The sequence below is a fragment of the Nelusetta ayraudi genome, unplaced genomic scaffold, assembly GCF_046127955.1.
Source record: "Nelusetta ayraudi isolate G7.1 ecotype Tasmania unplaced genomic scaffold, CSIRO-AGI_Nayr_v1 ptg000002l, whole genome shotgun sequence".
Lineage (NCBI taxonomy): Eukaryota > Metazoa > Chordata > Actinopteri > Tetraodontiformes > Monacanthidae > Nelusetta > Nelusetta ayraudi.
The window spans coordinates 9,210,343-9,229,928 of record NW_027466052.1 but is presented as its reverse complement, the minus strand read 5'-3'; the positions used below and the strand labels follow the sequence as shown (position 1 = coordinate 9,229,928).

General features: G+C 46.5%; 2 protein-coding genes across 3 annotated transcripts; both read left to right on the top strand.

The window, feature by feature from the left end:
- Positions 1–1,498: 1,498 nt before the first annotated feature.
- Positions 1,499–9,600, top strand: LOC142885733 (uncharacterized). Its single transcript, XM_076022476.1, has 4 exons — positions 1,499–2,200; positions 2,979–3,099; positions 5,288–6,489; positions 9,503–9,600. Exons 1-3 carry the CDS (start codon positions 1,757–1,759, stop codon positions 5,359–5,361), a joined length of 639 nt encoding a protein of 212 aa, XP_075878591.1. The 5' UTR covers positions 1,499–1,756; the 3' UTR covers positions 5,362–6,489; positions 9,503–9,600.
- On the top strand, positions 9,443–19,554 carry LOC142885718 (inositol 1,4,5-triphosphate receptor associated 1-like). Of its 2 annotated transcripts, none has more exons than XM_076022464.1 (20): positions 9,443–9,715; positions 10,687–10,793; positions 10,879–10,940; positions 11,368–11,541; positions 12,140–12,223; positions 12,326–12,369; positions 12,537–12,593; positions 12,684–13,142; positions 13,349–13,427; positions 13,862–14,006; positions 14,139–14,169; positions 15,106–15,246; positions 15,435–15,566; positions 16,086–16,239; positions 16,521–16,570; positions 17,004–17,150; positions 17,499–17,560; positions 18,097–18,207; positions 18,462–18,590; positions 18,783–19,554. In XM_076022464.1, the coding sequence occupies exons 1-20, from the start codon at positions 9,458–9,460 to the stop codon at positions 18,943–18,945; spliced, it is 2,589 nt and encodes an 862-aa protein (XP_075878579.1). In that variant the 5' UTR covers positions 9,443–9,457; the 3' UTR covers positions 18,946–19,554. The 2 variants fall into 2 exon arrangements, with proteins under 2 accessions (XP_075878579.1, XP_075878571.1); XM_076022456.1 differs by having other exon boundaries at positions 18,753–19,554.
- The last annotated feature ends 32 nt before the right edge of the window (positions 19,555–19,586 follow it).

Here is a 19,586-nt window from a genome sequence, read left to right as displayed (position 1 = left end):
CCATGCAGAGGGATGTGCTAATGGACAAGATGAAATGTTCTCATCTGGAAAGTCACAGCATGATCGAGGTATGTTTGTCTCACAGTCACAGAGCACAGGTGCAGTTCAGAGAATCTCGCGTTTTGCCAGTGGTTTTGAGATGTGATTTAAATGTTTGGCTGTTACCCTCCAGTAAAATAATGAGCTCTGCTCTCGTGTTCCAGGGTCTGCAGTCGGAACTGATGAGGCTACAGGAACATTCACATCAAGTTCTTCTGAGGTTATTCCAGTTATTCCAAAGTGTTGCGTTGTTGTACATGATTTAACCTAGAATTCCTCTGGATCTACCACTGTGAAAAGTGAAAGGGATTTGCGATTTACTCTGATCCTCCCCATGACACGATCCAAAATCCATCTTACTTTACTTTTTGGTCCAAGATCTTTTTGGACATTTGCAGAAAGTTTGACAATCATTTAAATCAATCAAAATTGTCTGAGTATCCTAAGTACGAGGGTAAAAATTGCCATTGTGAAAAGTTGGTATGTAGAACTGATAGAGTGAGCATTTCACAGAAGTTTGTGTTAGCATATTTTTTTCTAATGGAGATAAAAATGTAACAATATTTGGGGAACATACCAGTGCAAGTTGATTGACCTTAAAACTTGCATAATGTTCTTTATTTCTATCGTTCATAGGTATGATAGATACTGCACCAGTCCACAGACTCCCTTCAGCCGAGACGTTCCCAACCACCGCTCACTGCAGAGCGAGATGCAGGACGTGCAGCAGGTGGGAAGCTGTGATGGACCGCCAGTCATCGTCTCGCGGCGCTGATGTTGTCTCTCATGTTTGTGTTTATTGTTGTCTTTTTTTTGTGCGTCCGCAGCCACATCACAGGGCTGCGGACGACAGGGGCCTCCCCGCCGTGCACTCGCACAGCGATGACATCCGCAGCATCATCCACAGGATCAAGTCCACGGAGATCCTCCACCGTCTGCACGCCAAGCTCTCGGAGCGGGTGAGGACGGAGACGGTGAACACTCAGAGGGCACTTAGGGCCTGTATTAACATGCACGCGTGTACGATCCATCTTCCCCATCCTGTGCCCGCTCTCAGTCGCAGGACCCTGCTGCCGTAGAAACACCGGAGAGGCCTCTTCCGCTCCAGCAGCAGCAGCAGCAGCAGCAGCAACAGGCAAGAATCAAGCGGCGGCTTGTCAATGTGTATGTGAGTTTTTGCCTTACCCCCCTTTTTTGTCTCCTGTTAAGGTAACAGGCAGGATTTGGCCGATGTTACTCTCTGTTCTGAGAAGCTTCCTAATAAAAAGGGGCGTCTGGTGGTGACGGCGTATTTATCAGCGTCCCCACAGCACCAGCCGTCAGAGTTTCTATCTCCCATGTGTTCGACTCTGCCGGGCATAAGTGCAGTTTTAGTGGCCCCCGGGGTAACCACAGCCATAACACTGTGTAAAGGAGATGTTTATAAAGCTTTGGTGGTGGTTTCAGGCTGCAGGAGCTGGAGCTTAACAAGTGCGTGTGGGAGGAGAAAGGGGAGAAGGTGGAGGAGCAGCGGAGCGCCGGCGAGCAAAAGGAGCAAAAGCACAACCAGACCGGGAGCCAGACGGCCGTCCAGGAGGCCAGGAAGGCGGCGGTGGTGAACCTGTGGAAAGCCTGCAGCGCTGGAGGAGCCAAATCCCAGTTGAAGGAAAGTCAGACGAGCCAGGAGTTCTCTGAGACGGAGGCGAAGCTGCAGAGAGCGGAGCAGAACATCCGTGATATGAGGGAGCAGGTCTCCCACCTGCAAGCCTCTCTCAGATCTGCACAGGGCGGCGACGGCCAGACGCCAGGGCGCAGTGGGAGCGTCGGAGTCGACAAGGAGACCAACACGGACGTGGGAGGAGCGGACAGGGCATCGGAGAAGTTGGTGAGGGACGTGGCGGTGGCCACAGAGGCCGTAGGCGGAGCAGCCGCGGGGCCGGAGCAGCCTCAGGTGAGCGCCAACGGCCTCCTGGCGACCCTGAGGAGGATGGAGGCCATAGTCAGCGGCGCCCTGGAGACGGCCGACCAGGTGAAGCAGAGTGAGCAGCGGGTGAGCCAGGTGACCGAGAGGATGGAGAGCATCGCCCAGAGGGTGGAGGAGGCTCTGGGACGGGCAGCAGACACCGAGGAGCAGCTCGACCTGCTGCTGGAGAGCAGGATCACACAGCAAGATAACCCCCAGGTTTGCCTCAGAAGTCACAGCTTCGTGTTGGATGCACCGTGACCGATCACTTTTTGGTTTTACGATTGTAGATATGTCAAAATAGCGAATAGGTTTTTACACAGTGAGTATGTGAAAGCGTTTCTTGACAGATTGGATTGGCTCTTTTTTTGCCAAACATCAAGTAAAATGCAGTTGTAGTATTTTCAGAAAAGCAGTTTCAAATTAATAAAAAAGAAGTATGATTTATTTGTAAAAATAAATAAATAGATGTGTAAATTCAGGGAAATTAAATCACACCATAAAAATTACAGTTAGCTCAGTGGTCTCTAAATCACTGAGACCAAAACCTGGCGGCTGCTTTCTTTTTAAAGGTTGTGTGATCACTTCCTCATGAAATGTCACTTGAAACGTTGAACATGAAAGAGCACGCATAGACATTTGGAGTTTCATTAACATTAAGTTGACGATGGTGCAGATTATTCCAGGCGAAAAGTAAGCCTGTAAATATTGCAGGACTGATTAAACAGACATGGAGTGAATATATACTGTAAGTATCAAGTTTATCAGCAGCATTACTCCGCAGTTTGTGTGTCTAATTCTATGTTAAAACAGGGAAATCATCCGTTTTGACAGTCAGAAACAGCAGATAATAATAACTAAAAGCCGATGAGATATAAATAGTTCAGAAGGAAAATAGTGTATATCTAATATCGCCCCTAATATTGTCTCCTCTGTTTATTTATCTTCCGTAAGATGATAAACCTAAAGCTGATCCGTTATCTTTCGTCAACACAAGTCTCCAGGACATCTATCAGCTGATCCAGGGACATGTGCCGCATGTTTGACGGAGGACGGAGACGGAACAGAGAGTCCTCCTCCACCCAGCAAAGAAGTCAGCCAGCCGCTGCCCATGAACGGTATGATGGGCCGCATGGCAGAAATACACCCTGGGTAGGAGGAGGGGGGTTCACCGTGAGACACAGATGAATGAAAGCCACTTCCTCTTTTAATTGTAATCCCCGAGGACGTCTGGAAATAGGCTAAGCAGATATTTACATTGGACGCAAAGGCGGGTGCAGTGAGGAGGAAAAGCTCCGAGGGAGTGTTTTCTCTGTCAGAGTGGGCCGTGGGGAAAACTGGGGGGAGGTCAGCATGTTTTTTGGGGGGTGGGTTGTTTTTTTTCTTTTTGTATTTCATGTAAACACACTGCTTTAAGCTATTTTAACCACCTTCCCACATGTAATTGAGAATACTTGATGGTACCATCAGATTGTTTTAGTTATTATTTCGCTAGCTCTCTTTTAAGTGCTTTGAGGGCAAGTTTATATAACAAGTCGGAGACATTCGGGACCCGGAGCTCAAGAGAAACACACTGGACTCTTTTAGGTGCATTACTGGTCCCTGCGAGTGGGACGGCTCGTCATTAACCCAACTTCAGGCTTGTTGTGCAGGACAATTGTTGTGCCTTTAAATTTGAAATAGCCTCACCGTAACCGTTACCCATTCTCGACTCTCCCCTTATCTCCAAACTAAAGTCTGCACACTAAAATCTACTGGCGGAGTTGTGTGGACAAGTGAGTCCTCCAGTGAAATGTTCTCGTTCTCTCTCTCTCTCTCCCCCCCCCCCCCCCCCCCCCGCCCCCCCTCCCACCCTCCCTCTCTCTCTCTCCTACATACACACACACACACACACACACATTTGAGTCTGTAATTGATCTTTTATTCATGACAGGCCCTGGCTCACATTAATCAGTCATATAAAACCTATAAAAAGAAGTTAAATTTTTTTGTAACCTAAGGTAACATTGCATTAATATCTGCTTTTCCTAACTTATGGAGATAGCTGGAAGGAAATGGAGTTTCAATATCATTCATGTGCATTTTTTTTTTTAGATATGTTGTTCTGTTTACCTCAAGGATGACAGACATTAATGTTTCTGTTAGGTACAATTATATTTAAGTTTGGTCTCACCAAGTAACCAAAGCAACAGCAACACAAACAGTAAGAGAGTCCATAGAGTTTAGTGAGAACCCCCCAGCCCCCATCCAAAAAAAAATATTAGAAAATGTCAAGCATTGGGGAAAGGTAAAATACATCAACTATCAATCAACGTTGATGTTCAGAGTTTTCCAGTGAAGTGGCATAAAAAGGTTAACAGTTATCGCTCTCTTTCGCTGAGTGTCTGTGTGTGTGTGCGAGAGAAAGAGAGAGAGAGAGAGAGAGAGGGAGAAAGAGAGAGAGAGAGAGAGAGAGAGAGAGAGAGAGAGAGAGAGAGACGGCAGCTTCAAACAGAGTGCTCTTTGAAGGGGGAGGGGGGCGGAAAGGCCAGAACTCCTTTAACAGGGATAAATGTAAATTGATTTGTGATGCCGAGTCGAACCATTCCAAGAAGGCTGTGCTCCGGGGAGAAGAAACAGGAGTGTTTGGGGTGGAAATGGGGCTAAATTTAGACACATTTTTGGAGTGCGTCGCCAGTAACAATTCAAGTGTCTCCTGTGTGAAACCCAGGCGTGGAATGCCTCATTGAAAGCGCTTCCAGGTTCTTATTTTTGATTTCCGAGCACTGTAATTCCTGGCAGTGGCACCAATCATCGCCTACGGAATCAATGTTAAAAGAAAAAAAAAAAAGAAAAAGAAAATCACAAGTCCGCCCTCCTCATTTATTTGCTCTCCAGACCTGCCATGTTAAGCACTGGTGTCTTCTGCTTGGCTCGCTGGGACAAAACGGGCAATTTTTTCTCCTGAGTGCACCTGAAGCGGACAATACAATAGCTTTTCACTTTGGGCAAATGGCTTTCAACTGGCAGATCAAACAGCTCATGCACTCAAGACTGTTGCCAGGTTATTGTTGCCCTAGCTATAAAACGGTGGAGGAGACGGGCCGGGTGTGTGGGTCACTTGTTTTCTGAGACGAGATGTTAAATGAGATCTGCTGATTAGATGGAAGCGACGCTCAGATCGCTCTTCCTCGGTCCTCTCTCCGATTCTCTTTCGCACTTTCCCTTTTTTTCCCCCCCTGTCTCGTTGCATTTGCATCACACATGTTTTCCTGTTAGATGCAAATCAGCTATATTCACATTGTGTGTCTGCTCTGGCTCCCACAGGTGGCTCTGGACAAGGCAGCTGCACTGAGGTAAGACTCTTTTATTTCTGCTCTACTGCGGCTCACAAGAGGTAATTCTTCATTTGTAATGCAGGACTGCATGTGTAACATGAGGTTTGACAGACGTGTTAAAAAAAAAAAACCTCACACAATTCAATTTTTCAATTCAATACAATTGAATTTGGCTTGAGCAAAAAATTGCTACATTTGTTTTAGATTTTAAAGTTAAGATTCTCAAAGTTTATGAAAGTACAACTCTGAGGGATAGATTAGGTGTTCTTGTTCTTTGTGTTGTTCAGAGGTCAGTGCATTAACACAGAAATAAACAGAAGAAATGCATTTGACGAAACAACACAAAGTTTAAAAGGTATTTTATATTTTTTGCTCACGTTGAATTAAGCAAGAGGGACATCTGACTCCATTGCACAATTTGCCCCTTTTGATGAAAAGCTTCTTTCACACAACTTGAGATTACGAACTCACGTTAATTCAAATTGCAACGCTGCAACTGGCTGCGAGCGTCAGATGTGTTTCCACCACACAGTGTGACTGCTGTGCTTTTTTTTTTTTTTATTCTTACCCCTCAGCGCAGTCGCAGCGCTCGCCGCTTCGAACGGCCGACGCTTAAACGCTGCGCACGCATATGTGCGCCGACCTCCGAGAGCGTGGAAGTGAACGTGTGTCTCTCTGTTGGGCTGCAGAGTAAACACAGATTGGGGAGAGAGAATCAATCCATCACAAACAGGCAACAATACACAAACCACCCCAACGCAACGCTGTTATCAGCAAGCAAAATAAATCTAGTGAGAAAAAAATAACATTCTGACTGAATTTTCCTCCCGCTTCTGAGTCGAGCAGCAGCACCACGTACGCACACACACACACACACACACACACACACACACACACACACACACACACACACACACACTCCACAGCAGCCCAAAGAGGCATACAGAGCCCTTCTCCTTAAATGGTCAAAGCTCCCAGGAGTGAAAAAGAGGCTGCTGCTGAAAAAAGACAGGGAACAGAGGGGACGGGAGAGGGAAGGAGAAGCCTGGAGGATACAGGAGTTTTCTGGGGAAGAGCTCCAGAGTGACAGTTTGACTGTGGGGAGCCGACCTCTTGTTTGAGAGCCCGCCAGGAGTCTGTGCCTCTCTCCAGGGCGAGTGGCGGCCGCAGCAGGTAACGTGCACGGCTGGGGTGACTGACTCGAGTGTGCTTGTTGTGGGGGGGGGGGTTGACGGTTGACTCAGGCGGTGGGCCGAGTGCTGCTTCGTGATGCCCTGCGCGGTTTTAGCCCTGCAGCAGATGTGTCAGACTCCTGGGCCCCGACTCGTCAAGAGCAGGGGCCGGTTTACACGACCGGCTTGGTTAATTAGGTCCATATATGTAAACGCTTCTCTCTCCCGACGCAGTAAGACGAGTGTCTCAAATGTATTTTTGAAAGTCAACAGATTCGCTGCATAAGCCTCCGATTTAATTGTCTTTCTCACCCTCGGCTTGCCCCGTTATCTCAGGCTGCGGCTGTGTAGCGACTACTTCCTCTGCAGGCCTCGGACTTCACACAACCAAATTTTAAACAAATCTGGCAAGAGGGAGCAGGCTTATGTAACAGAGGAGTGGGAGAGGGAGGCCACCGGCCCTCTTGTCTCCCTGGGATGACAGAAAACAGCGAGAGGAGCTGGTTGGTTGCAACGGACAAAAAGTGCATTTTGTTGTAAAAGGAGGGGGAAGAAAGTGCAGAGGCCGCCTGCATGTTCTGTCCCACAGGAAATAATTTCGCTGATTCAATTTCTGTCCGGCATTTATGTCAGATCATGATTTGCCAGGGAGACTATCTGCACCATCTCCCCTTCTGGCATCTTCCTTCTGCCCGGCTCATTTTTTTCTTCTTTTTATCAAGCGGCAAGAGTTTCACCTGATGCATTAGAATGATTTGTCCCTGTTGTTTCATATACTCGATCTGCCCATATTTGTCATTGAGTGTGGAGAGAGAAAAAAAAAGGCTATGTCGTTCGGAAGAGGAGGGTATTTATGGACGCACAAAAACAACGTTACATAATAAATGTAAAATGGAGGTGATTGACCGAGCTCAATTATCAAAAACATTGATAATATCTGGTTATTCGCTCTAAAATGTACGTATAAAGGAAACACTTACAAAAATTTCCACACTATAAAATGATGAGTGACTTTGTTTGGCGAGATAAATGTTTAAAACACGGCTGCCTGCGGTGCCTCAGCTTAAAAAGTAGTGTGTTGAAATATAAAGCTAATGCTAAAACGTCGGTGACACGTGAGACTCTGCTGCCTGAATTTAATCCAGGCGGTCGTGTTGCGGTCAGGAAATATCTCACTGGGAGTTGCTTAAACAACCCATTTCCTTCACTGTGTATCACTGGCCTTCCTATACTCGACATACTCTCAAGAAGGTAGTCATGTTTTTGGGGGGGTGACACTGACCAGCACACGGCCTGCTCTGGGCTGAGCGAGGATCCGTGCCAAGTCAAGAGCACGAGTGTTTCGGCTCATGACATAATCCATTGCACCTTTCACTCACCACGCGGACCGTTTTAATCAGCTGCTGAGTGCAGTCCCCCCAGCGTCCAATATGGCGGCCCCTTCATGTCAACGGAGTTGCTAACTAGCTGCTAACTAGCTAGCTAGCGCATAGGCAGATTAAAAGTTCATGACTTAAAAATATACATGAAAACTATTTGTTATGAATATTGTTTCCTTTCAAAGGCCGTCCTGTCTGACTTTTTACAGGTGTTTATTGTTGTATTGCGGTCTATGGGGGTAAGAATTTGGGCCGCATGGGGTTACAACGCATCCATGGCTCAGTGTGACCACAGCACCGGCACTGAAGACACAGCAGCGTGTATCCATGTGTGTGTTGCATACATACGGGAGGGTTAAACTTGCGGTGAACTCGCCCAAGATTTGCGTTGTATTTGGTATCCAAAAGAGTGAGCGTCAGCGTTCTTTCACGCTGTTTCTGTCACCATTTGCATGTGCGTGTGTACACAAGCCGGAAGAAAAACATCTACAACAAAGCAAAGCTTTGAGGTATTAGTGAGATAATTGAATAAGTTCAGTTGAGTTTTTAAAGATGTCTGTATAAGTGGGAAAATACACTCTGGCAGACAAAGTATTCCATGTATAACATATTTCTCTGGACCTTAACTTAGGTTGTCACTGAGCAGCCATGGTCAGCTGATGCTTCAGCCGCTCTGGTCAATCCTGTCTAGAATTCAATTTTCTCAAAGTGAGCAATAATGGATTGGATTCATACAACCAAACAATATGGATTTATAAGCAATGCAGCCTAGACAAGGCCCGTCTCTCCTCTGGGATTATTTTCATTTTCTGAATAGTGTGGTATTGTTTGAAGTTGACTTTCTGCTCTGCTCAGCTAATTTTATCTAGTAGAAAATCGTTAGTGGGGAAACGATTTCACGGACCAAGGCAACACACACACTTTCTGCTGTTTTGTGCGTAATACAAGGTTTCATAATAACCTAGAATACACGTTCACTGTACAGTCAGGAGTTCTGTGTGACGATTCTCACCGCTGAAAGAAAAAAAAAAGTCGCCTGATCGATTTTTCCGTTTGCTTCTTCTTACATCTGTCTGCATCTCTTTCAGCTGATAAAAAAAAAGGGTTTCATAACAGTGTGCACACGGGTGTTGCTCTATAGAATGAACTTTAACTGCTACAAACTTGTAAGGTCGAGAGAAACAGTGCACCAAAAGTAGATGTCACCAGTAACTGAGGTCAACTCACTCAAGTGTTGCGTGACAAGCTGAGGTGAGAATGTGTGAATATTGCTCTTAGCGCTGTCAGTGGCCTCAGCCTGACTGCGACACTGACTGAATGAAATAAAGGGGTGAGACAGTGTTTATTGACAATTAAATGTGACCTATCATGAACTCTTGACAACAACGTTTGATGTAAATATAAAATGTGCTCCACTTTCTTGAGTACGGTGATATTATGAGTTTAATCAGCTCTGGCACATCATCTTAGCAGACAATTGACGACTTCCTTCAGCGCATATCTGAGCTCTTCCTTCCTGCTCACTGGTCAAATAACTAGTTTCAGTGGGGTGACCACACCAGGGGATTCTCTCTAATTGACTTGTCATCGTATGTGTTGTGTGCCTTGATGCTGCAGCTGCAAGGGGAGGGGAAAAAGGAGGAGGAGGAGGAGGAGGAGGAGGAGAAGGACTTGGGCCAGGCATCTCCTCTTGGCCAGGGTGGTCACTGCGCCAACAAGTCCTGCGACTCGCGTCCTGCTGACCAACCCTTCTTCTTCCCTCACACCCGCTCTCGGCCCTCGCTGCCTCCGGCCATGCCCACGCTGCCTGAGGAAGAGGAGGACTCCCCCGAGGAACTGGACAGCTCGTCCAGCTCGCCCAGTACGGTGAGCGCACACTCCCTGTTGCCGGCTTTTCCACCTCCAATCCCGACGTTGCTGAAAGTGACGAACGCGGCGGCTTTAGGCGAGCCTTCCAATTATTAATAACCCCGAACGATACGAGTGGAAGCTGTCTGTGTGGGTCCTCGGCACGCAGGCGTTGCACATAAACCCTGAGATAAGGCTGAAAATGAGGCTGTGTAATCCGATCCCGAGGACGCACGCCAACACTTTTAAAGCCCTCACCTTTATTGTGGGCCTTCATGCTGCATTACCAGCAATAGGAATCCTTTTATTGGGGTTCTTGTGGATGAAGATGAGCTCTGAGAGAAGCTTTCAGTGGATTAGCGCTGAAGTCCAGTTTATTTTTATTTGCATACCTACCTTTGATGATGGGACAAGGTTTTAAAAATGTATGAAGCAAGAATGTTTGATTAATGCACCGGTCTGCATTTGGCAGGGAGCGCCGTTTACTCTGCGTGTCAGGATCATTTGTCATACATGCTCTGTAAACACATTGCTTCAAGGTGCATATTTAAAGAAAAAATAGCTGTGTTTGTCTAATTTTAACTCATCTGTTTTCCAGAGGTAAAGTGTGAGATGAACACAGCAAAAATGCCCCCCCCCCAAAAAAAGTGTGTTTAGTGACAGAAGTGAAGATTAAAAGCATGTTTGTCATCCAACATGTTTTTGTACACAAAAAAAATGTGAGGGGAATATTTAGCGGACATTAAATACTTTCATTTTTTCTTTGTCTCTCTTTTAAATACCTTGTGAAAGAATAGCATGTTGTGCAATGGAAATTGAAAAGTTGCATTGAAAAGTTGACCATTTAGTGTATTTTAGGTGCATTCTGAAATTTCATCGAAAAGGTGAATATCTTTTGGTGGAAATTTTACAACATACAGATTCAAAATAAACCAAAATTCATCAAGTTTTTTTCTTTTCTTGTTTGCCTTCCCCCTCTCTTTTATCAGTCTGCACCAGCTGAAGGTCGAGCCATCATCATGCCGGCTCCCACCATCGTCTACCCGCAGCAGGCCGCGGTCGCCCAGCAGGACGGCCGCCCCCTCGAGCAGACCAGGTACCAACACCGCCATCTTTTCCTGCTCCACTGGCGTAATCAATGGAAACGTGAAGATGCTTCATCAGTGCTTATCTGCTCTCAGGCCTCACAGTCCCAGAAGCCGTTTGGCCAGAAACTCATGCGGAGGACCAATCACAACAGTGGGTGAGTAAACACTGCTTGTCCTCGCACACGCACACACACCCATGTGCACACATGCTGATAACAGTTAAATTATGAAAATAAAAGATTAAAGAAAGAAGTGATTGTCTCCATTCTCTCAAACACATGTTTCACATATTTTGCCGCTGCTGTTTAGAGGAGAGAAGAGTTTGAAACAACATCTTGGATTCGTCCAGTCCTCCTCACATGATTCACTGACTGAAAGCAGAGACATTTTCTTTAGCATGACTGTGTTTTTGCCTTAGTCTGACAGAGATTTTACAGCTTTTATCCGTGTATCAGAACTGCGCCAACGTCTTTCCATGCGGGGGCGTTCCCGTTCTTTCTCCTTTTCTCTTCAAAACCTGACAGCTCGTACTGGTCCAGTTTTGCACATTTTGTGTCTGTCTGCGTGCTGTTTTCCCCTCAGACAGCACAGGTAATGTGATCGACCTGGTGAAAGACCCGCTGCCAGAGCTGCAGCTCTCCGAAGAGGATCGGCAGAAGAACCTGGAGCTGCTCGAGCAGGCCAAGAAGGTCAGCGACCGCTTCCTGACGCGCCGCGGCCGCCGCTCCACCGGCAGCCTCTCAGAGTCTCCCACAGGTGATGCTTTAAAAAACAAAAACAAGATAAAACTAATACTTGGATTTAGTTTAAGGGTCTTCACACAACTGTCAGCCACTGCACTCAACCAGGTTTGAATGTTATTTCAAGACAATGTGAAGCAAGTGAAGCAAAACAATGTTTTTTTTCTCCAAGAAATCCCTCAGTGCTGCTTTTATGTTGCACAGGATCCAGGTGTGAGTAAACTGCAGCCTTCAGCAAATCTCGGGCTCAGAAGCAGCAATTGTTTACAACTGGTAGCCTTTTCTCCTGGGCTTTTGTCTGTTTCTCGCTCACGTACCTCTCACCGTTTGACCAAAACTGAAAGTAAAGACAGGCTGAAGTCTTTCAAAGGTCGAAGGTCAAATGTTTTTTATTTGTCATAATCTTGAGATGGTTAAAATTAGAATAGATTAATTTTAAATAAATCAAAAGGGCAGCACCAGCCCCAAGTTACAGTTGACTTTCAGGTTGACTGGGTGATTGAGCTATTTATTTTTTTTTGTTTGGTTTTTTGAATTGTCAGTAATGCACCTTATTCAAATGGACAGGTCCACAAAATTCTCAATTCTATGAATCGTCGCTGTTTTTTTCACAGCCCTTTCTCCACTCACAAGTCCAATTCCATCATCGTCGCCAAATTCTTCTAGAAGCAGCTCTCTGACAGTAGCCCCTCAGCCCGGTAATGTTTCTGCCATTCTGAATGTTTCAATTCATTAAGGTCGTAAACATCTGCCATTTTTGATAAAATATTCATAGATTTTTAATGCTTCTGTTGCTGCAGGACTCACAGAGGTGATTCATGTCCACTTGCAGCCAGCTGCGCAGGTAATAAGAGAAAATCTTTTTGAAGCTGTTTTCAGGCATAATCTTTTATTTTATTTGATCAATCTGTTTCTTCTCGATGTTGTTCACAGTCTCTTTTGAGAATCATCTGAACACAGAACAATTTCATCAGACTTTCTCCATGTTTTTTTTTTTCTCATTTCTTGTAGCATTTGGAGCTTCCCTCAGTGCGAGAACAGCATGACGTAACATCTCTGGAACAGCAGGTTCAGTTCACGAGCTGACTCGTGCACAGACTTTATATTATTAACTCAACAAATATGTAAATAGCTGTCATTCCCTCTTGGCAAATGCAGGGCAACAGGCTGCTGTTGGCGGACTGGAAGCCGGCCGAAAAGAGAAAAGTCTCGTCCGGCACTCTGACTCCGCGTTACGCCGTGCAGAAGGAGAACTTTGATCCAGCTCTTCCTAAAAGTCCTCCAGCCGTCACCAAAGGGGACGGAGGAGGAGGCCAAGGCCGAAACTCCAACCAGGCTCCGGCCACCGGGGTGGCCAAACCCGTCCCCAGGCCCCCCATGCAGCAGGCCCCCTGCACTGCAGAGATCAAGACCATCGGAGCCTTCCCGCCGCTCATGAGGGCCGTTTCCTGGGATGCTGTGGGAAGCCTCAATTCAAGAAACGGAGCGCCGGGTTTCCCTCCGACTCCGGAGGAAACGTTCTCAGACAAAGCCTCAGATAATGTCTGCAAGCCCTCCGGGTACAAGGACCTCCCCAGCCAGCCGGGCAGCCTTCACAAACTGTCCAAACTCAAAGACGTAAGACAGATTGTCTGTTTCTGGCCGTTCTTATTTTCTGCTGCCATCGGGCAGCAAAAATGCAATCAGTCAAAATAGAAGACACTTGATTTATGTAGTGCTTTACACTTTGGTGGGTGTGATTATGTGTAGAAAGTGCTGTAGAAATAAACGCTCAAGTTTCTGTGTGTGTGTATGTGCGTGTGTGCGTGCATGTGTGAGAACAGGAGCACAAGATGATGTGGAACCAAAGCATGGTGGGCTCCAAGTTACCAGAGCTGAGCGAAGCTGCTGAACAGGAAAAAGGTAATGGTTGTTCTTGGCCCCGGATTCACTGGAAGACAACGTTCCCTCTGCAGAGTGACGGCGCCAAGGGCGTGCACATCCTGGATGTCAGGGAAAGTCCTGTCCCAGTGACAAGACAACGACGACAACGACAGCATTTTGTTCCCCTCAGACTTTCCTTTCTTTCATTGTCCTCTCGCACTCACGCATGCTGTTTGCATTTTCCAGCAGCAGGTGGCATGATTGCGAAACCGCGTGAGACGCGAGGCTTTATTGTTTTGTTTGAGACTCATTTGTAAACTTGAGTCAGATTTTCATTTTAGCTCCTCTCAAACAAATATACAAGAGTAGACCTTTAAACATACGTTATGTTGTGTGTGTGTGTGTGTGTGTGAAATATGGAATTTTGTGACACATTATATTTTCTTGTCATTTATACTCATGTGTGCCTGCAGGTCCTGCGCCGTCCACCAAGCCGAGCAGCAGCAGCAGCAGCAGCAGCAGCAGCAGCGAGGAGGCTCGAGAGAAGTCCGACGCCATGCCAAATATTTCTGACGTGATGCTGAGAAAACTCAAACTCCACAGGGGTTTACCAGGCTGGTGCGTCTCCAGCCAAACCGCTGCTGAATTTCTATTTCCTGCTTGGACAGCAAATTGAGAAATCACGTGTATCCATGGGGAGTTGCGCTAACATTTCCTTCTTTTTTTTCCGTTGTTGTTTTTGTTTTCCAGTGCACCGCCGCTCACTGAGAAAGAGGTCGAGGTGAGTGTGTGCGCAGTCTGAGGCTTATTTATTTCTCCGTTGTGCGATTAAACTGGTCTCACAGCTTCAACGCCGCCTGGGCCGCCAGTCCGTGAACCTTTTAACTGTCATTTTTTTTTTGCTGCCTTCCTTAAAAATCACTCTGCTCTATTGTGTCCTTTGTGCTTTTTGAACAGCTCAGCAGTTAATCGCTGCGAGCGAGTCGTTCTAACAGCCATTTCGTTGTAGGGTTGTGAATTTAAGCGCCCAAGCAGAGATGTTTTCCCCACGGCAGCAAATCTTGTTCACTCTTTCAAACAAAGCAGCCAGATGTTTTGTTCCACTCGCTGCTGAACATTTGTCACGTGTAACAACCTGTTCTATTACCAGGGAACGTTAAAAAAAAAAAAAGGTTTGCCTGGATTTGGTGTTGTGCTGTGAACAGGAAAGTGCTTTGCCCCCCCCCACACCCCCCCCCCCCCCCTGTGGACTGTGGAGAATCGGAGTGATTTCCTGTGGAGAAACGCAAACATTAGTGACGCTGCCGGCCTCCGACTGCGGACCCCTCTCGCCGGCCCTCTCGAGGGTGCGTCTGCATCAGGACGGTCAAGAGGTCGTTTGTTTCCTCTCAGCTGTGTGCAGCACTGACTGAACCGGCTTTGATCAGTCAGCAAAACACGAGGAGGTCAAATGTCACGATCGCAGCTCAGCTGGTCTCAGGGCCGCTCGAGCCTCTCCGCGCACGCCTCGGAAAACTGAAGTACGCATCAGCATTGTCTAAACAAGCGCCGTGACTCGTGCGTGCGTGCGTGCGTGCATGCGCTGCACCGTGGGAGAGTCCTCGGCGGACGCCGCCGAGTCACTCCGCTGCGCTGGCCGACGGCCATTCAAATGCACCAGTTCTGCGCTTCCTGTGGCCCCTTCTTAACGTGAGACTCGACTCCGTGTCCCCCGCAGAACGCCTTCGTGCAGCTCTCGCTGGCCTTTCGAAATGACAACTACACCCTGGAGATGAGGCTCAAGCAGGCCGAGAGGGAGAGGAACCTGACGGAGGAGGACAACGAGAAGGAACTGGAGGAGTTCAAGGGGTCGCTGAAGGTCAGGACTGAAATCGGCGCTTGAAAGACGAGGCCGCGTCCCAGCGGAACAATGTTGCTCGTTAGCGCTTCCTGGAAGGGGCTCGTAGCAAAATGCGTCCTGTCAATCAAGCAGCAGCTCTCAGAGTTAGCATTGTTTCGAGAGCTATTGGGATGATTTTGCCTTGATTTTGCCTTGATTTTGCGCAGGTGTCCTCCCCCCACTGGCAGAACATGGAACAGCGAGAGGCCTACCAGCGCCTCATCGAGACGGTGTCTGTGCTGCGGCGACTGGCCACGCGCCTCTCCAGTCGAGCGGAGATCGTCGGAGCCGTTCGACAGGTGCACTTAACAGGAACACGCGCGGGGCTGACGGGACAAACTTGAGAAAATGCAGGACGGCTCACCGCAGACAAGGAGACTGAAGCATTGTTTAAAAAACGCCGTCGTCTCCAGGATGTGGACGGGCTAATGGAATGTCTGTTTGGCCGTGTTTTAAAAATGACGGCGCAAGATTTCTGTCTGAAGTCTTTGGCGGAAGCAGATTTACTGTTATTGAAGCACAAATTATTCTGGAAAGTGTTTAACAGTTTCAAGAAACCTGTTTAATGCAATAATACATTCAGTGTTTGATCCCCCTTGGTGTAACTGTAATATATCTAATAAGGGAAAATAGATGGGATTTTTTTGGCTGTTTGAATTCCTTTCAACAAAGTATTTAACTGAGCAGCCCGATGATATATATTGTGAAAGCTGGGCTATCTATCTATCTATCTATCTATCTATCTATCTATCTATCTATCTATCTATCTATCTATCTATCTAATTAACTAACTAACCGGGCTTGGTGTCGTGCAACAGGAGAAACGTATGAACAAGGCCACTGAGGTCATGATGCAATACGTAGAAAATCTGAAGAGGACGTACGAGAAGGACCATGCGGAGCTGACGGAGTTCAAGAAGCTGGCCAACCAGAACTCAAATCGCTGCTATGGAGGAGCAGTAGAGACTGGAGGTAAGGCGTCGTGCACATCACTTTTTTTCTGAATTAATGCAGAAAAATCCTTTGGCAACATGCTAACAGAATAGCTCAAACAATATTTCAAGGTATGGACATCATTAGGTTGCAAACTCTCAACCAAAACATCTCTTGTATTACAATCTTTTCTTTGGTTGACCTAATTACATATGTGGTTGGTTGCCTCCGTGCAGATTTCATTATGTTTGAAATCATACAAAAACATTTTTAGATCGGTAGGCTCCGATGTTGAACCCTTCTTGTCTGTGTCCATAAAGATGACGGGGTTCCACGGCCTTCAAGATCCATGTCTCTCACCCTTGGAAAGGTAAATACATTTTTTCCCAGCACATAGAACTTGTGTTCCTCTCAGTTTGTTGACTTATGTCATGCCACATGGCCTTCTACAGCCGTGACAGCTGCTCTTTGTGACTTATAAAGACTAGCATGATAAGCATACCGAGCAGACAGAAGGCAAGCGGGCACCACCATTTTATCTTTGGTTGGTAGCACGCTTGCTAAGGGTAGCGGCAGTGCCATTCATTCTAGAAGAGTAGATTCAAATATTTATTCTGCAGGGAGGATGAATTTTTTTTCATACATGTATTTCATACAGTATATACATATATTGATACATAGATTGTTGTTTCTAATTTATGCAGCTACTATAATTGTTTTGTTTTTTTCAAATCTATTTTTTCTCAATTTCCTTTTTACGCTATCATGTGTTGTATTGCACCTCTGTCTCTACCTCCTGTCAGGCTCTACCCAGACGTAGAGTGAGTGTGGCCGTGGTGCCCAAGTTCAACCTACTGAACATCCCAGGTCAGAGCCCAACCACAGTCGTCCCAGGTCCAGGCCAGGCTCCCACTGCAGGACCCTCCGCCAGCGCTGCACTTCCTGTCCTGGTGGGTTTTCCTGTCCCATCGGGGGGGAAATGACGAGGGATGACGTATGCAGCATTTGTTAGTGTGTCGCAATCTATGTCATTCTGACAGCTGAAGGTAAAGCTGTGGCAAAAGGTCAGAAGTGTATTTATGAGTCACTGTCACACGGAATAGTCAATCATTGTATTTCTCTGATTCTTGCATCAATAACAACTATAATCTCCGTGCAGCCAAAAGATCCAGAATCTAGAATTCAAAAGTTTAAAATCATTTTTGAATTCTTAACTTTGAAATCATTTCCTTGTAGGCCAGGGCTCCAGTCCCTCTGTCATTGTTGTGATTGTTATTTACGCTCACTTTCTTCTTCAGAGTGAAGCTAACGATGCAAAGGTCAACGTCCCCACGGAAGCGCCGACGCCAACCGCAGAGTGGTATGTTGTTCGCACAAAAGCCTCCCAAGGCCACAGCGCAGTCCTTGAAACAAGGGGCCCCCACAAGCGTGCACTTTTAGTCATTCTTATCAAAAGCGCGTCTGCGTCGCACTCAGTCCTGCGGGTGTGTTTGCCTGACCTCCGGGGGGCGTCCCACAGGACAGAAAGAGCCCCAGAGAGGTGAAAGTGACCCTGAAAGCATGAAAAATATTCCAGCTCTGCTACGTGCCGCTTGATGGATGGTGCTTCCCTGCTTTCTAATCTAAACATTTGTGAGAGAGTCTGACAAAGTCCAGGCGCACGGCTCCAATCATATCCTGATTATGAAGCAAGCCGGCGTGGAAGTTCTCCGCCATCCGAGTTGCATGTTTGTCCGTGAGACGACACTAATGCCAACAAGTGCGCCAGCCCCGTTTTTTCTCCTTTGCGCTGCCATGTGCGTGACAGCGAGGCAGCCAGCGGCCCATTATGAGACGAGGTGTTGTGATGTGGTGCCATCCGTGCCTCACTGCTCTTTCCCATCTGAAACAATGCAGTGGAAAGAGTGTGACGGAGCAGGAAAGTGAGCCGGCCAAGCCACCAGTGGACTTGGAGAAGATCAGAGCCGAGATCAAGGCAAAGATTGAGGAGGAGGCTTATAATAAAGGGTGAGGCACACACACACACACACACACACATACACACCTCAGTGGACATTGTTGTCGCTCATTTTAGATCAGTCCATTTATGGGATTCACCAGTCACATTTTTTGTGCAATGATTTTTATTTATTTATTTATTCATTTATATTTGTGTTTAAAATTCTCAGCATGCACCGGCTCAGGGTATTTGCCCTCGCCATGACAAGTCTGACATTGTTAGTTATCACATCTTGACATAACATTGATCCTGTGTGAAACAGCTACCAGGAGGGACTGAAGCAAAGCAAAGTCCTCCAGGAGAAGAGACTGGAGGAGGAGAACACGGCGGAGAAGTTGCTGGAACTGAAAAATAAAGATGAGGAGAGCGGGAAGAAGATCAACAAAAGCAGGTCAACTCGGCTATATTGTTTTTTGTCAGTCATCTTAATGGAGTAAAATGTAACAGCTGAACTGGTGGGTTCAGGTTTAAATGTTTAGCTTTGAGGCTAGACTAACTTTTCTTGTTGAATTCCATTAGACGGTCATCACTTCGTCACTTTGTCAACATTCAGTTTGAACAACAGGGTCTTTCGTGTCAACAGGAGGATGGAGGAGTTCCTCGTCCTGCTCATTCGGTGTTGCCCTCGGGTTTCCCTGAGTCGACGGCTTCTCCTGGTGGCCCTGACCCTGTTCGTGGTGATGTGCCTGGTCATCAGCATCTTCACCTTCTTCAGCGACCGCTACAACAGGCGGGACGACACGTAAATGGCGGCGGAGCTCCGTCCGAGGCGGCGCCAAGACATTTTTGGGCAACGGGACGCAGCACAAGCAAAGAGCAGGCGGCCTGTCAGCTGACTACTTCAGCCAATAGGACTCACTCGATTGTGTGGTCCTGTGACTGAGGAGTTGGCGATTTGGGAGGCTTTGTTTTAAAGTGAGGAAGACTAACTAATTCTTTACCGCAGACCTTTTTTCTTTGTCTAGGGACCAACAGTGAAGTGAGTTACAGACGTTTTGAGAAGTCCTGGTGTGTTGTTTTAATAGTAAATATAACGCTTTCCTTTAAATGCCACAAAAAAAGAACACATCACCTATATTTATCTACACTAAAGTGTACAGAGGAGTTTGAGGAGGAAGGGACCGCTTCCAAATGAACTCAGAGTTTTGCATGTATTACCACTTATCAGACTGTTTTGCTGTGAGTCATATAGTTTTAGAAGCTAAAAAAAAAATCTATTTTATGAAACAATTGAAAATTGGATTGAATTGTTGATTTTGGAATAAACTGTACATATTTCATATTTAAAGTTATTGACTTTATACTGTTGAATTTCATTGTATATTTAAAGATGTTAAATACAAGCACATTCCAGAGTTGATGGTCCAGCGTTGTCATTTTTTTGGAT